The sequence below is a fragment of the Sminthopsis crassicaudata genome, chromosome 4 (genome assembly GCF_048593235.1).
Source record: "Sminthopsis crassicaudata isolate SCR6 chromosome 4, ASM4859323v1, whole genome shotgun sequence".
Taxonomy (NCBI): Eukaryota; Metazoa; Chordata; class Mammalia; order Dasyuromorphia; family Dasyuridae; genus Sminthopsis; species Sminthopsis crassicaudata.
This window is the reverse complement of record NC_133620.1, coordinates 335,600,385-335,618,868: the sequence shown is the minus strand read 5'-3', so window position 1 is coordinate 335,618,868 and position 18,484 is coordinate 335,600,385. Positions and strand designations below refer to the sequence as shown.

Here is an 18,484-nt window from a genome sequence, read left to right as displayed (position 1 = left end):
GAAATGTTTAGAAAAATTGTATATGTTTAGCTTACAGTGGATTGCTTGCTGACTGGGAAGGAAAAAAATTTGGAACACAAGGTTTTACAAGGGTGAATGTTGAAAACTACTTTTGCATATATTTGGAAAAATAAAAAGCTATTATAAAAAAAGAATAAGATAATGCAAGATAATTTTTTAAAAAAGGTCATTTCAAAGGGAGGGAACTGAGGATGGGGAAAAGTTAAGAAAAGGCTTCTAGTAGGTGGGATTTGAACTGAGTCTTGAAGGAAACAAGGGAAGCTAGGATTTTGCAAAGAGGAAAAATATTATTCTGGATAGCAGGGAATCAATGCAAATGCATGGAGTATCACAAGTAACAAGTCAATGCAGAATCCATGGAGATGAGGTGAAAAAGAGCCCAGGTTTAAAAGCTAGAGGATCCTGGAGCTAACATGGAAACCCATGGAGTTTGAGTAGGTGAGTAACATGGTCAAACTCTACTTTAGGGAAATCACTTTGACAGGAGTGGAGAAATATTGGAATGGGGAAAAGGGAAGGGAGAAAGACTATTTAGGAAGAAGTAAGCCCAGCATGATCTGGTAAGATTGTGAAAAGAATCAAGGAATGATCAAAGCAGCATTCAGGGCAGGATCTTGGGAGACACTCAGGATTACTTGGTGTAACCTGGACAAAGATCCAACAAATAGGCTGAAGAGTAGAACCAGGAGAATAGTATATCCAAGGTGAGGGAGTGATTATCTTTAAAGATTGCAGAAGTCAAGAATAATAATATAATCATTTGTGAAATGAGGGCCTCCTGCTTCTCTCTCCCATAGTGTAAGACACAGGATAGATGCTAGGGAAGTCTGTGGCTTGGGGGATTTGTCTCATCTGCTTTCTTTGCTGTAGAGGGCACAATTGGCAAGCTACTCAGGCCCTCTTAAGCAGTTTATTGCCTTCTGGGTTTCAACATTTTCTTGGCATGCTGACAGGGATGGCTGAAGTGACAAATTTCAAGTTTTTGGATACTATTTTCTAGCTCAGTCCACATAACATTATCACCGATATCTAAAAAGGACCAAACAGTATGGTGCCAAGAATTTAATTATCCTGGAATCTACTTGGAACCAATGGTTTTGATGAAAGAGCAGTCACTTTCAAAGGATTAAAAAGCACACTTACACAGGAATTGCAAGATTCATAAATTTGTTTTAACTGTCTTTATTGACCAAAAAAAAATCACAGCATTTCAAATGTTAAACACTAACAGTAGCAAAGGGCACCAACAAGTGACATATACAGTATCACACATTTGGATTGCAGGTGACATTGGAGGGCATGGGAGTCTTGTCCCTGCTGGGGTGCTGCCCCTTTCTTTCTCTCTTGTTATCTCTGGCCCCTCCTCCCCCGCACCTCAATGTCACCCCTGAGATCAGTTAAAAATGTGCAGAAATGAAGACACTTTAGAGGAGGTTGGGCCTTTCCACACCTCCCTCCCTCCCCATTTCACTACCACAAAAACAGATTAGGCTTTCGGGAACTTGACAAAAAATGACATTCCTTCCATACCCAGGCTCAGGAAACCTCCTTATGGAGATGCCAGCCCTTTCATTGCACTGACCCGATAATCTCATTAGCTCATGTCGGCTAACAGGGAAACAAAATGGCAGAGAGGGTGCATCTCTCAATGTTGCTGTGCTGAGTACAGCTGACCAGACTGGATAACTTGAAAACCTGGACCAAACTGATAGATAAGTCTCCAAGGATAAGGCTAATTCTCCTTTAATCAAGCACATAAACTTGGTTCATAAAGGGCCTCTATAAGGCCTACTTGGTTCATAAAAGGCCTACTTTTCACTGTAGCTTAAGTTGTAAAAACCAAATCAATCAAATCATGTTGCATTAATTCTAGAATTTAGAAGGATATTAAGATTAATTTCTAAAACTTTTGGAAACAGTTTTTAATGGTATTAGGCTGCAGCAAAGAAAATTTGCTAAATACCAATTGGTTTGTAAGAACCCTGAGAGCAGGGACCTCATCCCACACTACTTAATTTCTCAAGCACCTGGTAGCACAAGTCCCATGGTAGCAGCTCTCTCTCAATCTTAAGTGGGAAACATAGTCTATTCTAAAGACATCTGACAGGCTTTTAAACCAATTTATCTATCTATTAGGTGCCAGTTCAGCTAATCCCCCAGTCACTCCTCTTCTTATCTAAAACCTTGTGTTTTGTGTTTTAGGTCCCTAGGTGTGGTTTCTGAGTTGGAGTACCCCATAACCATTGTCTTTATCATAAGATGCTGCTTCTTGGGCATGCCTCAAATATTCTGATTTCATAACATCCCCAAACAGGGGATTTGAAGCCCTAGACATAAAGAGAGAGAATTCAGGCAGAGGACCCCGACTGAGGACTGTCTTCTGGTGACATGCCTACTGTGGTTAACATCTGAGTGTATTTTTTTCACATCCACCCAAATTTCTCTTAACACAGCAACCCTCCTTTATACTGTATTCTTTTCTCCTCTAAATGAGACAATGTGTTTGATGTTAATACATCTTGTGGGGCTGTTTTCAGCACTCTTATGGGCCTTCTAATTTAGATGATGTTTCTTTGATATGAAAAGGTACTGGATAAGGGCTGCGTTTTATATTACCAATACTGGTTTTATATGCATAAATGACATACATACCCCAAGTAGTACTGAGGTTCAGTCAAGATATACAAGTTACCAGATCATACGAAAGGAAAAGGGACACAAAGAAGAACCAAATTAGGTAACCTGACAGTCAGGACAGTTAAACAATGGCCCATCACAAGTTCAAAAGGCAATTGGCAGTGGACAGTTTCAAAAAATTGCCAGTCCCAAACTTGCCCTGGTCCCACAGAAAGAACTTCTCCCTAGGAACATATTAACTGAGTGGCAAAGGGTCTGAAAGTGCTCCCAAAAAAACCATCAACTCAATCAGAACCTTAATACCAATTTATGCTTCCCAGGAGAACTTTGTGTATATCTTTAGTAAAACATCACAACACTGTACATCATCAGGTATAAAGGAAGGAATATTTGGCCCCTTATATACTCAAAGACAGTAATTGGAAATGCCAGAAACAGTCCCAGACAAAGTTCCTTTGCTCACTGCCTAACAGCGGACTTTAGTCTAATTTCCCATCCTAGCCAAACAAGTAGTTTGGGATGAGACAACATGATACCGTAGGGAGAGGAGTGACAGGTGTCCAAGGGAGGCATAGGAGAAGTGCAAGACCTCAGAAACTACCATCCAAATAAATACATACACTAGTATAGTAGAGAGTCACTGAAGCATCCATGAGTCCTATTGGCTAAAATTATAAATCCAAGAGAGGCATATACAAACATTGCACGTTCATTCAAGGCATTCCCAAAAAGACAGTCACAGAAGTCAACAATACTTTGCAACAACACATGGCAACATCACAACAATTTTGGCAACTTCTCCCCCTCCCCCCAAGTTCTGCCCCAGCTACTGCCAGGGAGCTCATAAACCAGCAGAGGGAGACAGGATCTATGGGGGGTGAAGAGAGGCTACAGAGGCAGTTGAAATACTTAAACAGAAACTTTCATTTATCTGCTGGTTAAGTAGCCTACCTGTTGGACAGCTAGAGTACAGAACAAAAGACTGCCTCACACCTTCTACAGCCAAATACAGGGTACACAGCAGGCCTTAGGAGTATCCTCACTATTAGGGGCAAGCAAGGCAAAGCTGAACAAGGCAGCACGAAGCGCCCCAGACTAAGTGCTAGCAAGCACTCATAATCCCAACCAAACCAGCTGGACTGCTTGGGATCTTGCAGGACACAAGGAAAAAGGAGCTGCAGTATTCCTCTTACCCAAAGATAGGTCCATTCACATCTCCTGTGGGAAGATGGCAAGTTTAAGTGATGTGAGACAATGTAAGCAAGTTTATCTTTTAATCCCAGTAGACTCTCTTTAATCCCAGGCTCTCCTCAAATTGATTTAGAACCTAGCTCCAAAACTGGGAAACTGACATGTAAAGCAAAGATGAAATGTTTCAGTGTCAAAAAATCAACTTTCCTTTAAAAATAAGTTTTTCTGTTGTCAATCTGTGCTAGATTTCTTTGCATCTGCTGTACCCGTTTGAAAAAATGGGAGGGAGAGGAAGGAGAAAGTGAATCCAAGTAACTGCAAATTTCCAACTTAGTAAACCTTGGAGTGAGAACATGGCAACCCCAGGTAGGAAACCCGTCTTTCACCTGATCCAGACATCTATGGAATACAAATTGGCTACATATGTTCTCGTCCTCCCCTTCCCCCAGATCCTGGTAAAAATGCCAGCTAGGAATCTGGCACGCCTGTTGTAAAGATTGGTTATAGCCCTGGCTGAGAAAACAAAGGCAGGTTTCTGAAAAAGAACTCTTTAGGTAGGAGTCTCATCTGCTTTTTAAGTTTCCTACAGTGAAGGAGGGGGGGAATCCTTTGGTTTTGGCCAGAATGATTCTCCACTGGTGAACCAGGTTCAGCTTTGCCTTGCCTCAACACAGTTACTGTACAAGAGCAAGGCTGAACTTTGGAGAGATGCTCTGCTGGACCACCCAATAGATGTCCAGGACTTCAGTGGATCCAGATTCTTAGTTCACATCCGAGAGCCTCGTTCCTGAAGAATCTGAAAGAGAATGAGGTAAGAGTTAGGTTTTAATTTTGGTTTCAACCTATTATTAAAATGAAACTGCTAGGCCAATTGACCTAAGGAGAAAGCTGCCTCTGAGGAGCAGTTTAATTACTTAGGATATAGTGGGAGGATGCAGCAGAAGCCTTGATTTCACTGGGTAGAATATAAGCTCCTCTTTAACAATTTGATGGGCAAGCTGTTCTCAAGCCTGCCAACTACTGTGGTTGAAATTTTGTTGTTTATCAACCATTCAAAATGAGGTCTAAGGTCTGTATGTTGATGAAGCAATAATAGCCTTGGGGACCTTAATTTTTTGAGGGTAGTTTTCATGATGGCTCATGCCATGGATTTACAAAAATTTTTAGTATAGGGAGATATTTTTATCAGTTTAAGATACTAGGTCTTTCAAGGTTCAGGGAAAGATACTATATGGTATATTCATCATGCGAAATCAATCATTTGATAGAGACTGTAGACAAATGATATAAAAAGAGAGTCAAATTTCATCACCTCTAGGCTTCAGGATGTTCAACTGTGGATTATAGAGCACGAAATCTAACATTTGTCTAACCAGGAAATCTAGCATTTTTAAAGCCAAAGGTCAGGATTAAGGCAACCCATTCCACTTTGTTGACCCTCCTTTTTTAAAGAATCATTACATGAAGAAATGTTCTCCAGAAAGCATCATTAACTAGTTCTGATCACTTGCTGTAATGGAGACTGGTTAGGGTCTAAGGAGACCCTAAACCTAGGTGGCACGGCCTTGTGTCGTCATAACAGATCTATGTACAGCATGTGCAATTATCTCTAGATCAGAAGGAAGGGTAGCTTTTTTTTTTCTTTGCTCTAGACAGAGAGCCACATATATAAAATAGTTTTTTAAGATTCCAATTAAGTCAATATCTGGCCTAAATACAATGCCTTAATTGACCTAATTCTCTTGAAACAGTCTCTGAGCTTCAAGGCGTGATATATAAATCATTACAGGTATAATAAATATATTAATATAAGAACAAAAATTGAGGAGAAAAAGTAAAAAAGATGAAGATATTTCCTATGGAGGAAACAGTTAAGCCTGCTATTTCAAAGAGTATCAGTACTCAAAAAAAGTATGATGCTTTCTAATGAGTAAGTCAGAAGTGTCAATTTTTAATATTTAAACAGTAGAAGTTTTGTTTTTAATTGACTCATTTAAAGAACTGCAAAAAAAAAAATTCTACTTTGTCAAATTCATAATTTCTAATTACAAATCTTCACTCCTCATTCAACAGTAAAAAGGCAAGTCCAAGTATTTTGTCTAAAAAAAAAATTGAGGAACCATAATGCAGGTAAAAATGCAAAGCCAATGCTAGCAGGAAAGGAGAGGAGTGATAAATGCAAATTAAGACTAAAGACCTTGACAGATTTAGGATAGAATCAGGAACAATTTTCCTTCCCCCAGTAGCCAAGTTTCTTACCTTTGCCTTCTCACTAGGCTCTATGACAATACCATTAGTAGAGTTATTTAGCTCCCTGGAGACAACACAGAGAAATTCTGTCTGATCCTCATTTCCATAGCTATAGGAAGATCCAATATTTATTAGCTGAGAAAAGAAGGAATGGCAGAATGAATATACAAAGTCAAGATTCATTTTTCTATCTTCTGACACAACCCTCATGGGTGTATATATTCAACAAAATCCAACATAAATTTTTAACAAGAATATTACATCTTTAGGAGCATATATCACAGCTTTCCTTCTAAAAGGATAAAGAACTCATGGAATTCCAAGTCACTTTGTTGATAACAGAAACTCTGTAACTGATCAGAAAATAGTCTTCAATGAAGCCAACAAATACGAAACGGGGGGTGGGAGGGTGGGGATCAATAGAAATACAATCCTAATAATTAAAAATCATATTATCAATGCCAAATCGAACAATAATGAAACAAAATTTTTTTTTGTGAGAAACTATGAATGATAATAGCTATTATCTTCAATCAAAACTTCTATGTACAGAACTGATAGGGGAACTATACCACAGAAATAGCTGAGATGAGATCTTGAAAGTACCAAGTAAATCTTTGACCCAGAGACTAGTATGCTTCCAAGTTTTAGAGTGAATTGGATTTGGCATTATATTCTGAGCAGAAAACAGTAGGGAGAAACTGAGCCTGGAAACAAGGCAACTGATTGAGACACACACTAGGCTGAGAGTTAGGAAACTCTGAGTCCACAGCAGTGCTAGGACTCTGAAAAAGACTGCTCACTGATATTTTGCCTTCTCCATTCCAGAGTAAAATAATAACGGTAACATGTAATATCTTTCTTTAGAAGAATGTTTCACAATCCATCCATTAACAAGCATTTCTTAAGTGCTCACTTTATACCAAGCACTGGGAGATACAAAGAAAAAGCAGTCTCTGCCCTCAAGAACCTTACATTCTAATAGGGAGACAATGCATACATGAATCAATAAGTGCAAGGAATTAAAGAGAATAAAGGAAAGGAAACCAAAGAGGAGAAGACATTAGCAGTTAAGAAGTCCTAGAAGATGCCATTGCAGCTAAATCTCAAAGGAAGCCAGGGAGTTTATAAAGAACAGATTAGGAGGAAATAGCACTGCAGATATAGTGGAAAGACAAGGAAAAAGGGAATGAACAGCATGTATGAAGAACAGAAAGTAAATCAATAAAACTGGACTATAGGGTTTGTGGAGGGCAATAATGTATTAAAAAGATTGAAAAGACAGGAGGTAGCCAGGTTGTGAAGAGGAGTTTCTATTTGTTCCTAGAAGTGATAAGAGTCCACTGGAATTTACTAATTGAGAGGATCATTTGTAATACCAGGTAAGAAGGTATGAGATCCTCAACTAGGGTAGCAAGCAAGAAATGGGACAGATGCAAGAGAAAGGAATAGTCAGATATGGCAAATGACTAGACACTAGAGCGAAAAAGAGAAATTGAAGATGGCCTCAGAGGTTGAGAACCTAGTAAAAACAGAAATAGAGGTGTTTGGAAGAGGGGATTATTCTAGTTGAAAGATTTGGACACCTTATGTTTGAGACAGCTCTAGGATTTGAAATGTCCAATAGGCAGCTAGTAATAAGATTAGGTCTCAACAGATCTGGGAATGGCATAGATACTTCAATCAATAGGAATTAATGAAATTGGCAAATAAGTAAGTAACAAAACAAAAAGAGAAGATGGTGCAGAAGAGTATCTTGGGAAGCACCTATGGTTAGTGGTTGTGACTCAGAAGAACCACCAATAAAAGAGACTAGAAGTGATCAGACATGTAGGAGAACTAATAGGGGGAAGTATTTCCAAAAGCTCAAAGAGGAAAGTCTTCACAAAGAGTGAGTGGTAATGTGATTAAACAGTAAAGAAAGGTCAAATAGGATAAGGATTGATAAAAAGGCTAATAATTTTGGTAACTTTGGGGAGAGCAATATTATTTAAATTATGAGGTCAGAAATCAGATTTCAGAGGGTTTCAAAGAGGCATTTTTCTTTCTTTTTTTTTATTACACCTTTCCTACAGAAAAAGATCCATAGAGAAGTTTTTGCTTCCTATTTCCCTCTTTTCATTGATTGTCATGAATTCATACATTATTTTTATACAAAGGATTCCAAATCTATATATTTAGCCCTAGTGTATCCTGAGCTCCAGTTCCATATCATCAACTCCCTGTTACATAATTCCATCTTGGTATTCAATGGTATCTCAAATTCAACATGACTCTAATGGAATCCACCATTTTTACCCCTAAACCTGACCCTCCTCCAAACTTCTCTATTTATGTTGGAGCATATGAACTTTCCAGCCCATTGAGGTTCATGACTTTGGAATCATTCTCAGTTCTTCACTCAAAATCACCTACCAGAACCAGTCAGCTGCTAAGTCTTGACAATTTAAACTCTACGTCTCTTACATCTCTCTTTACATAGTCACTGCCCTGCTTCAGGTTGTTAATAACTTTTGACAGGACTTACGCAATAACATAATTGGCTTCCCTTTTTCCAATTTCTTCATCAATCAACTTAATATTCTTAAAATAAAGGCCTGACCATATCATAACTCTGTTTGAGAATATTTCAGGGCTTCCTAGTCCCTCTAGGATAAAATATAAACTCCTCAACTTTGACATTTAATAACTCTCACATATGACGTCAGTCTATTTTCCTAGACATTTCACATTATGCCTCTTCATATACTCTTTGTTCTAGCCGAACGAGCAGGTACAATAAAAAGTGATTGTTGAATATCTCTGGCAAGGACTTTAAGAATATTTGTATCTTTCTTAGTGCTTTGCACAACTTTATACATAATAGGTGCTTAAGAAATTTTTAATAGAAAATTAATAAAGTTGACATGTCCCCAAACAGAACTGATTATGGAAGGAAAAGTTAAGTGAAATAATTCTAGAAGTGGAGAGAAGGATCACTGAATTAATTCAAGGATACAGTTAGCTCAACTAAGAAAATTTTGTTTTGGAGGAAAAATGGACATTTTGGTAATTGAATAGTTATGCCTGATAAGCTGTACTTGTTTGAAAACAAGTGTGATGCACAAAAAAATAATTCTCTATGTTCATTTCATTCTAAGAAATAGTTTTTTGTTCTGGGAAAGGCTGGTAAAGTTGGACAATTTTGCCACCTTAAGGAAAAAAACAGTAAGTTTCTGACATATTCTAAAGGACTGGCATTGAATGGCCTCTACAGAACCACAAGAGTCATGCAAAATGAGCCTTACAACCCTTACTTAGCAAAAGCTTGACTGTAAACATCTCTGCACATACTGTTTCCTTTTCTCACAGAATGTTGATTTCCTCAAAGAATGTAAATAAACTATTTAACAGTTTCTCATTTGTTTTTATATTCTCATTGCATCAGTGGTTGGTCCTGAACAAAAGATGGTCAAGATTTTTCAACAAAATTAAACCCTTTCACATTGTACCCAACTAACATGTTTTATTGAACAGACCACTAGTTAAATGTTTAATACTTGGGATCATGAGAAAGAAAAAAATAATCCCATTGTCTGTATGAAAGTAGTATAGTAAATAAAATGTCTTCCCTTTTTTTTCTGGACATGGGAGGAAACTTGTTCAGCTCAAGGATTATCTGCTAAAGAAATCCTTTCTTGCCCTTCTACCCTAATTTTGTCTGTCCACTTGCTAATGCCTTCCCCACAAAATGATCTAATATTTGATTTGTATATGTCATATATAGCTATTCATTTGTTTCCATCACTAGATCATGAAGTCCTTAAGTCCAAGGACTGTTTTGGGTTTTTCTTTTACAATTTCTTGAGCACAGTGTTTGCCATATAATAGGTACTTAAAAAGTGTTTAATGGTTCATTCAGCAAATCTTTCAAACACTCAAGGCCCTACTTTCTCCTTCTGTGAAAAAAGACACAGCCCACATCTAATTATGTCACCAGGATATGAACAGAATTGAGAAAGAATAGGAAAGGGTTTGAGCATCTAGACAGACACATCATGCAGAATTCAAGATACCAAACTATTACCTGTTCAAATTTCCAACCATCAGACATAGTGGAGACCATCTGTGTAAGTTCCTCTTCTTGGCATTGCAGAACTCTGTACACATGCTTCACTGGGCCCTACAATCAATAAATAATAAATAAAAACAGATTTTTTTGAGTCATATATTAGGGACTTTAAAAGGCCACTATATTTCTCTCTTAGGTTATACTAACTCAACTACTAATGAAACTTTTAAAATGTGGAGAAATAATTCACTTTCCTGATCTCAACAGAAATAATATGATGCTCCCCAGAATGAGCTAATAGGGAAATGTTAAGCTACTATAGTTGGAAAACCTCCAAAGAACTTAACTATAACATCAGAATCCAGCTCTTTGGGAAAGCATTACTGAAAGTGATGGGGCACTGAAGAGACTGGAGGGTTTTCAGCTTTTTCTGAGTTTCATGGATCCCTATGATAGAAGTGTGGTAAAGCCTCAGAATATTTTTATATGCGTAAAATACAAAGAATTACTAAGAAAACTGATTACACTGAAATATGATCATTATAATTTTTTAAAATCTTGATAATAACATTCATTATTTACCTATCACAAGTAGTAAAGATTGTTATTTTACAAAAGAAAATAGCTGGTACATAGATTCATTATCTGATTCGTCTTTAACCAGGAAAGAGACGATTTTTAAGTCACCTGGCCAGAAAAAAACAACAGTAGACACACTAGAACTTTGCTCTAACATAGCAATCAGCTAGAGGCATTGAGGAGAAAAAGGTCCATTTTAATTATAAGTGAAGGCTCTGCCCTAAGACAAATCAGTTTGGGGTCAAAGTGTTGGCATATCTGTTGTTGTGTTTCAGTCATGTATGATTCCTTATGACCACATGGAACACTGCATACCAGGCCCCTCTTTTCTTCCACTATTCTGAAGTCTGCCTATGCTCGTGTTCATTGTTTCCATAACACTTTCTATGCTGTTCCCTCCTTTTGTCTTATACTCTGATCTCTGGCAATTAAGTAAATATAATTAAATGTGCTTATGACCAATGTTTAACTTTGAAGAAATTATTCTGCTTGATTTGGAGACAAAGTGAATTGCCAACAACTGGAGAACCATTGACTAAATTGTGGTACATAATTAGTGAAATATTATTGCACCGTAAGAGGATGTGGCAAATCAAGAGAAAACCAGAAAGATACATATACATTATACAGAACCAGGAGAACAATTTATTTTTAAGGCTATGGTAATGGCTGTGAAGGTGCCATTTAGAAACTACTCCACCCCCCTAAACACACACACACATACACACACCCCTCTCTCTAAGAAGTTTTTCCATCAGTAGGAAGAGGTCTTGAAAGTTAAAGATCCTTGAGGTCTGCACTACTACAATCTTATTAAAAGTGATTATCCCTCCTTCCTTCAGGTGAGTTTTTTCTGATGGCTTTCTTTTCCTGTGTGGATTTTTTTTCTTGGCTTCCTTACTTTGAATGGCTAGTCTTAGAATTATGTGTTTTTGACTGTGCCTGATCTGTCTTTAAAGATTTAAGATATATTTCCATGTAGACTTACTGCTGAGCTATTTTCTCTCTAAGCAGGACATCACCCTTTTTATTCTATACTCAGAAATGGCTAATGTAGTCATTTGGGACATTTTCCACATAAAAGTTTAAAACAAATTACTTGTGAGGTTATGTTCTCATTGTCCCGTATCCTTTCCTTAACCAGTCGCACAAGAGATGCAATGTTGTAAAATTCCGCTTCTTCCAAGACACCTAAAATAAGCAATCAAAACAAAATGCTTTGTTCACTCAACTTTGCTCATGAACTTTTGTTTGTTTTTCTAAGATTCCAGTCTTTCTTCCTTACTACTACTACTGACTACTACCATATCACATTTGTGTTCTAGTTACCTTGTTTCAAATTTGTTTCTCAAGTGGTAACATTATTTCCAGATCTGTAAAATGAGGGAACTAGACCAGATGGTTTCTGAGGTCTCTAGGGTTTACAGTTTTGATGCTATAATCCATCATTAAGTAGTGTCTCATATATATATATATATATATATTTTTTTTTTTTTTTTTTTTTGAGGTTGGGGTTAAGTGACTTGCCCAGAGTCACACAGCTAGGATGTGTTAAGTGTCTGAGACCAAATTTGAGCTCAAGTCCTCCTGAATTCAAGGCTGATGCTCTATGCTCTATCCACTGCACCACCTAGCTGCCCCCCTAGTGTCTCATATTTTAAGATGGAAGACATATTCAAATTCCTGAGCTTTTTAGAGGCAGCTAGGTAATAAGAGTGCTGAACTCAGAGTAAGGAAGATGTGAGTTCAAATCTAGCCTCATTCTTCCTTTGCAACAACAACAAAAAAATTCGGTTCTGCACATATATATTGTATCTAGGATATACTATAACATATTTAATATGTATGGGAATGCCTGCCATCTAGGGGAGAGGATGGAGGGAAGGAGGGGAAAATTCAGAACAGAAGGGAGTACAAGGGATAATATTGTAAAAAATTACCTAGGCATATGTACTGTCAAAAAATGTTATAATTATAAAATTAATAAAAAAAACTTTTAAAAAATCTAGCTTCAGACACTTATTAGTTGTGTGACTGGGGAAGTGGGTTAACTTGTTTGTCTCAATGTCCTCATCTATAAAATGGAGAAAATTATGTCATTTATATGCCATGATTCATTGTTTTGAGGACAATAAATATAAAATATATAAAAAATATAAAATATTTTGCAAACTTTAAAAGTGCTTTGTGCTGACTCTTATTAGTTACTCTCATCCTGGATAAATCCTGATCTTTCCAGAAACAGATGGCTAAAGAGATAATTTTTAAATCTGTTGATTACTGTCCAAAAGGGAGAAAAGATCTTTCATAATTAACACTTGAAAATATTTGATGGATTAAAAAACCTAATCAATCAACCAGCCAAAAGAAAGGCTCTTCATTTTTGCCAGAACAATAGAGTTGGAGAAAAATATGTTTAGTGTGAGGATGAACAATTTAGAATCAATCAGCAGGACTACCTGTTAGAATATATTTTTCAGAATCCCATCCCACAACAATGCCCAAAAATTTGGACTCTGTTGGATTGAAGGGTAGTTTCTAATCTTCTACTAGATGTTCTCAGTGAAAGAGAACCAATTATTTTAGAAAAGTGATTAGCTAAAGAATCTTGTCTTCACTAAAAATGAAAAACTATACAGCAATAAAGAATGAACTTATAGAATAAAATACATTGGAAATACAACACTGCAATATTCCCACAGGAAATAAAATCTTTAAAAAAAAAAAAGTGGTTTAAGATTTTATTTTAATACATACTTAGTGGAACATTAAAGTAAAAATGGAAAATATTGCTTGGTGTGAGTTTCATGTTTATTGCCATCAAATGACCTTTTTTGGGCATATAATCATATTTAGAAAGGATTATTTAAAAAAAAAAAAAAAAAAGATGGCAACTAGGGAAACGTTTTAAACCCATATGCAAACATAATTAGGTATTTTCTTTACCACTAAAGAGAAAGACTAAATACTGAAGTATTCCCCTAGATAAGATCTGATAAATAGCAATTTCCTGCTTGCTTTCTCATAAACCTAGTGAACATTTACCTCAAAGTGTGAACTAGATAGGTTGAATCAACCTATAACTAACAGGGTATTCAAAGTTGATCAAGTAAGATATTATAAAGCACTTTGCAAAGCATAAAGTGCCATATCAAATGTTAGCTATTATAACAAAAGTCAAACTGAAAAATACCTGTTCTTACCTTTCTAGCAGTAGTTTCTTACCTTCTTCTGCCAATTCCTTATTAATGATGAGTTTCCCGTGGCGGAGGTAGTTTAGGATAGGACCAAAGTAGGTTGGATCTCTGTCAATGAGATAGGCTCCTGTCTCATCCTGTCAGTCAAGTATAAGAAGAGTATCTCAAGAGCTTTTAAAATGAGTTAAGGCAGGATTTCAACTTCCTGCCAATACTCAAAACCCATCCACCTCACCAGTTAGAAAAATTTCAGAAAGATTCCAAACTCACTGAAAGTTGAAGCTGAATGGATTCATCTTACTAATGAGGAAAAACTAAGATCCATTGTAGTGAGGATACTTTAAAAATTCACATATCATAATGAGAACTAGACAACAGATTTAACTCCTAAATCTTTGGCAATTGCAGAGTTTGTTTTTTGGTGTTTTTTTTCAGGGACAGACTATAATACTATGATATTAGAAAACCAAGATCTGTCTTGAGTGTATTTATATCCTATAGCGTGATAGCTTTTGAGTTATATGATAAAAGTTCAAAATCATACATATTTCATTTATGTACTTACATACTGGGTAAGAATGTCTGATATTAATAAAAATTCTTCTAAAAGATATGTTAGAAGAAAGCATGGGAAGAAAGGCTTAATACCACAGGATAGGCTTAATACCATAGGATCTGTTTGAGATGGACACTTTTAAATGTTTTCAATGTTTCTAAGTCATCCTCCTGATTCTAAGAAAATCCTTGCCTAGGTTTTTAAATTTTTTTAATCTCAAGGCCAATACTAGGAAATGTTTGCGTGGCAATAACAATCTCACACAATCCAACCACATGCCCTGAGAAAAGTTGGAAGAATCAAGGATTGGCTATACACTCCAAGTCTACTCTTCTTCATATAAAAAAGAACAAAAAAATTGACTTATATTGCAATGAGGGAAAGTTAGGTTGAATAAAAAGAACTGCTTGAAAAAAGAAATGCTTTGGAATTTTCCCCAAATATCTTATAGAATAGATATTACCATTAGTTCATTTGGGAAGTATTAGATGTTGTCATTCAGGTAAGAAAATAAAATCAAAGCAACTATTTATTGAGTGACTAATTACAGCAAGGAATCATGCTGGATGTTAGAAGGTATGTCAAGGCGTTAGGACATTACAGTCTATTACACTTATAATCTAGCTGGAAAGAATGTTCAAATAGGTAAATGAAATAATAAAAGAAACTAAATTACACTTCAAAATTACAGAGATGAAAATCAATATTTTGTGATTCCACATCCCTGTCCTGTTCCCACTTTACATTCATTTGGGGAATAACCTCCTTTCAATTACGTTAATATTCCCTGAAGACTTTGTTTTACACTTATCCCTTCATCCTGTTGGTGAAAGTGAACCGGAGTCAGGAAAATACATAAATGCCTGCAATCAATCCTCCTAGCCAGAGATCCCAACCTTGCTCCCACTTTCCATTCTTCATAAATTACCTGACCATTAAGTCCCAAAGTGAATATCTAGACTTCTACTTCATAACTTAGGAAGGGGAATACACTTTTCTATTCTTTTCTTTTCCCAATCTTAACATACCAACCTAGGACTACATTTAAGATATATTTATTAGGAATCATAATACCTAGGTCCTAATTTTAACTTTACTACTAACTTACTATGTAACCTTGAATAAATGACGTCAACTTACTATGGTTCAATTTTCTCTTCTATAAAATGAAGGGATTAAATTAGATTTCTTTCAGGTCTCTTACAGCTGTCCTATTCATGATTCTGATACAGAAATAAATCACCAACCCTGAAACCCAGATTAGATCTGAGATTGGGAAGCATCACCTTAAGTTTTGTTAAGAACTTTTCTAATTTCAGCTCTAAGCTTACTATGTGGACAAAAGGGAGGGAATGATGAATCAATTATACAGCATTCTTAATACTGACACATATTAAACAACTATCATACATACCTGTGTACACACACACATACGTGTACACACATGCATATATATCTTTCTGGGAACCATCTACATGGAGATAATGAACTGATAGGAATCAAGGAGATTAGTAGGTTAGTATGTGAGAAAAAACGGCCTTGAAAAAAACTTTGGAACAGTTGGTTTGGGTACAGGGTGAGGGTGAGCGAGAGAGAGAGACAGAGACAGAGACACCGAGACAGAGACCAAGAGAGAGGAAGGAAGAGAGAAGAAGAGAAAGAGAGAGAGGAGGGAAGATGAGGCAAAAGAGACTGAGATGTATGAACAAATGAACCATTTTCTTAATCTGATAAAATGTATTTATTTAAAATTGAAAGCTCACATATGTAATGGGAAAATAATAAAATGCTTTCCTTTAAAATCAAGGACCAAAAAAAAAAAAAAAGAGAGAGAGAGAGAGAGAGAGAGAGAGAGAGAGAGAGAGAGAGAGGAGAGAGAGACTGAGTTGTAGTTAGATAAGCTGGAGAAGAACAAAGTGAGCAGAACCCCAAAGAGATGAATATGCAGAATATAAGAACTGTAAAAGCCCAGGTTTGGATAGTTAAGAAAGAACTCTGGATAGAACAGTTGAATGATAGAGTCAGAAGTCACAGTGCCAAAAGTGTAAAAGAGCAAGAGGGACGGAAACTTAAACGTAGAGGAATTTAACATAGAAAGAGACAGAAGAGAGGCAGTTTACAGGCAGCAAGAAAGGAAGCAGTACATAGGGAGGCTGCTTGGAGGAATGGAAGATGCATAGGAAGGGGTGGAGAAAGGCGCAGTCCGTTAGGAGGAAGGGGATCCAGGAAAGCGCAGGAGAGACTAGTTTCCAAGTGCTAAGGCCGGGAGGCAGCAGTGCTGAGGAGAAAAGTTTTCTGAAAGGAGTGGGAAAAGAAACAACTTACTGTGAACCTCTTTCAGGAAGAGGTCATTCCGCGCAGGCGATCCTCTTTATAATCGAAGAAGCAGAGGACAAGCAAGGATTCAGGACCACAGGATTTAAGCCCTCCTTTTTTTTAAACTGATAAGAGCACGACGACCCAGAGAGAGTCTGCCTTTCCTCAAAGCAAAGAGCAGGCCTAGATGGCTACCTCGGGCTCGGATTCCCCACCCAGACAAATATACCTGTGTTCACTCATGTGGCAGGGGAGCGTCGGGTGCAGCAGCATCAGGCTGCTCCAAACCCTTCTCCATGCCAGACGTCCCTATTAGGACCCACGCATGTTCCCTCCCCCTCTGGTCACTTCTGTCCGGGTACATCCAGCCGCCGCCCCAGGGCGGACCCTTCCGGCCCTTACTTGATCTGCTGACGGGTCTACCAGCCTCCAAACTCCCCGCCCCAATTCCTCCTCTGCTCGGCCACTCAGGAGATCCCCTAAAGTTCAGGTCCCTCCTCAAAGGGCTCCAGGGCCGCCCGACACGAGTACAACAAGCTGCCCCTGCTGCATTCCCACCACTCAATCTCCACCGCAGATTTGGATCCGGTGGCGCCGGCGCCCCGGTTCCGTAAGCAAGGCACTCTCAGCTCCGGGAGTTTTCTCCGGCTGTGCCCCGTGCCCAGAATGTTCTCCCTATCATTATCTAAACCTTCCAAAAGCCCGGCGCCCTCCCTGGATGACTTCCGCTGGGTCCGCACCTAGGTTTGCGGTACTCTCTCCCCCATCAGATGTGAGCGCCAGAGGCAGGGGCTGTTTGGTTTGTGTGACCTTTCCCTGCAGACCCAGCGTACACATAGTAGTGGTCACTTAAATACTTCCGGACAGACCGCCGGGAGAGGGCGCGGTGCTCCGGGCGGGAGGGAAGCGGTTCTGGGCATTAGCGAAGGGGAGGAGGAGAGGCTTGGGCAGGGGGAGCGGCGCTCCCCGGAGTGCCTGGGAGAAGCTCGGGAACGAAAGAGGCTGGGGCTGACACGGGAGGGAGTGTGTAACGGGGCCGTCAGGACACGGAAGGGCTGAGACAGGCCGTGGGGAGCGGGAGAGAGGCGGTCCTGGGAGGACCACGGGAAGGAAAAGAATGGCAGAGTCCTGAGGATGGGCAGCCAAAGGGGGGCGGGGGAGGAGGGCGTGACCGGAGAATCCCGGAGGAAGGGCCCGGGGCTCGGCCGGGGCTCACCTTGTCGGAGTCCAGCTCCGGGTCCTCCTGGCAGCAGAGACGGCACAGGAAAGACTTGGGCTCCCGGCCCAACGTCTGCCGGGTGGTTACGAAGTACGTGCCACCCACATTGAGTCGGACCCAGCGCCCCGCGCCCCCCGCCCGCTCGGGCGGCCCCGGCCCGGGCTGCGACGGAGGTTGCGGCGCTGATGACAGAGCTGAGGCCGTGGCAGCGGCGGCTAGACGGCCGTGGCCGCGGGAGGAAGCCGTGGAGGCGGCGGCGGCGGAGGAGCTGCGGGGGCTGGCACTGGCCGGGCCGCGGCAGTCTCCGAGTCCGCCCCCTCCCACCGTCGAGTCCACTTCAGCCATCTTGGGCCCCTCCTGCCCGCGCATACCCGGGCCGGCCCATTCCCATTCTGAGGCGGGGAGAGCCGGACCGGCCCAACGGCAGAGGAAAGAGGGGGCCGCGCCCCAGCCGGAGCCGGGAACTC

The 18,484-nt window shown here is 39.2% G+C and overlaps 1 protein-coding gene across 1 annotated transcript; it reads right to left on the bottom strand.

Annotated features, from left to right (window-relative positions):
• Positions 1–1,187: 1,187 nt before the first annotated feature.
• On the bottom strand, positions 1,188–18,464 carry KCTD2 (potassium channel tetramerization domain containing 2). The gene is made up of 6 exons (XM_074260731.1): positions 18,015–18,464; positions 13,955–14,063; positions 11,829–11,920; positions 10,166–10,261; positions 6,109–6,234; positions 1,188–4,645 (listed from the first exon to the last, which is right to left on the bottom strand). The coding sequence occupies exons 1-6, from the start codon at positions 18,384–18,386 to the stop codon at positions 4,616–4,618; spliced, it is 825 nt and encodes a 274-aa protein (XP_074116832.1). The 5' UTR covers positions 18,387–18,464; the 3' UTR covers positions 1,188–4,615.
• Between the last annotated feature and the right edge of the window lie 20 nt (positions 18,465–18,484).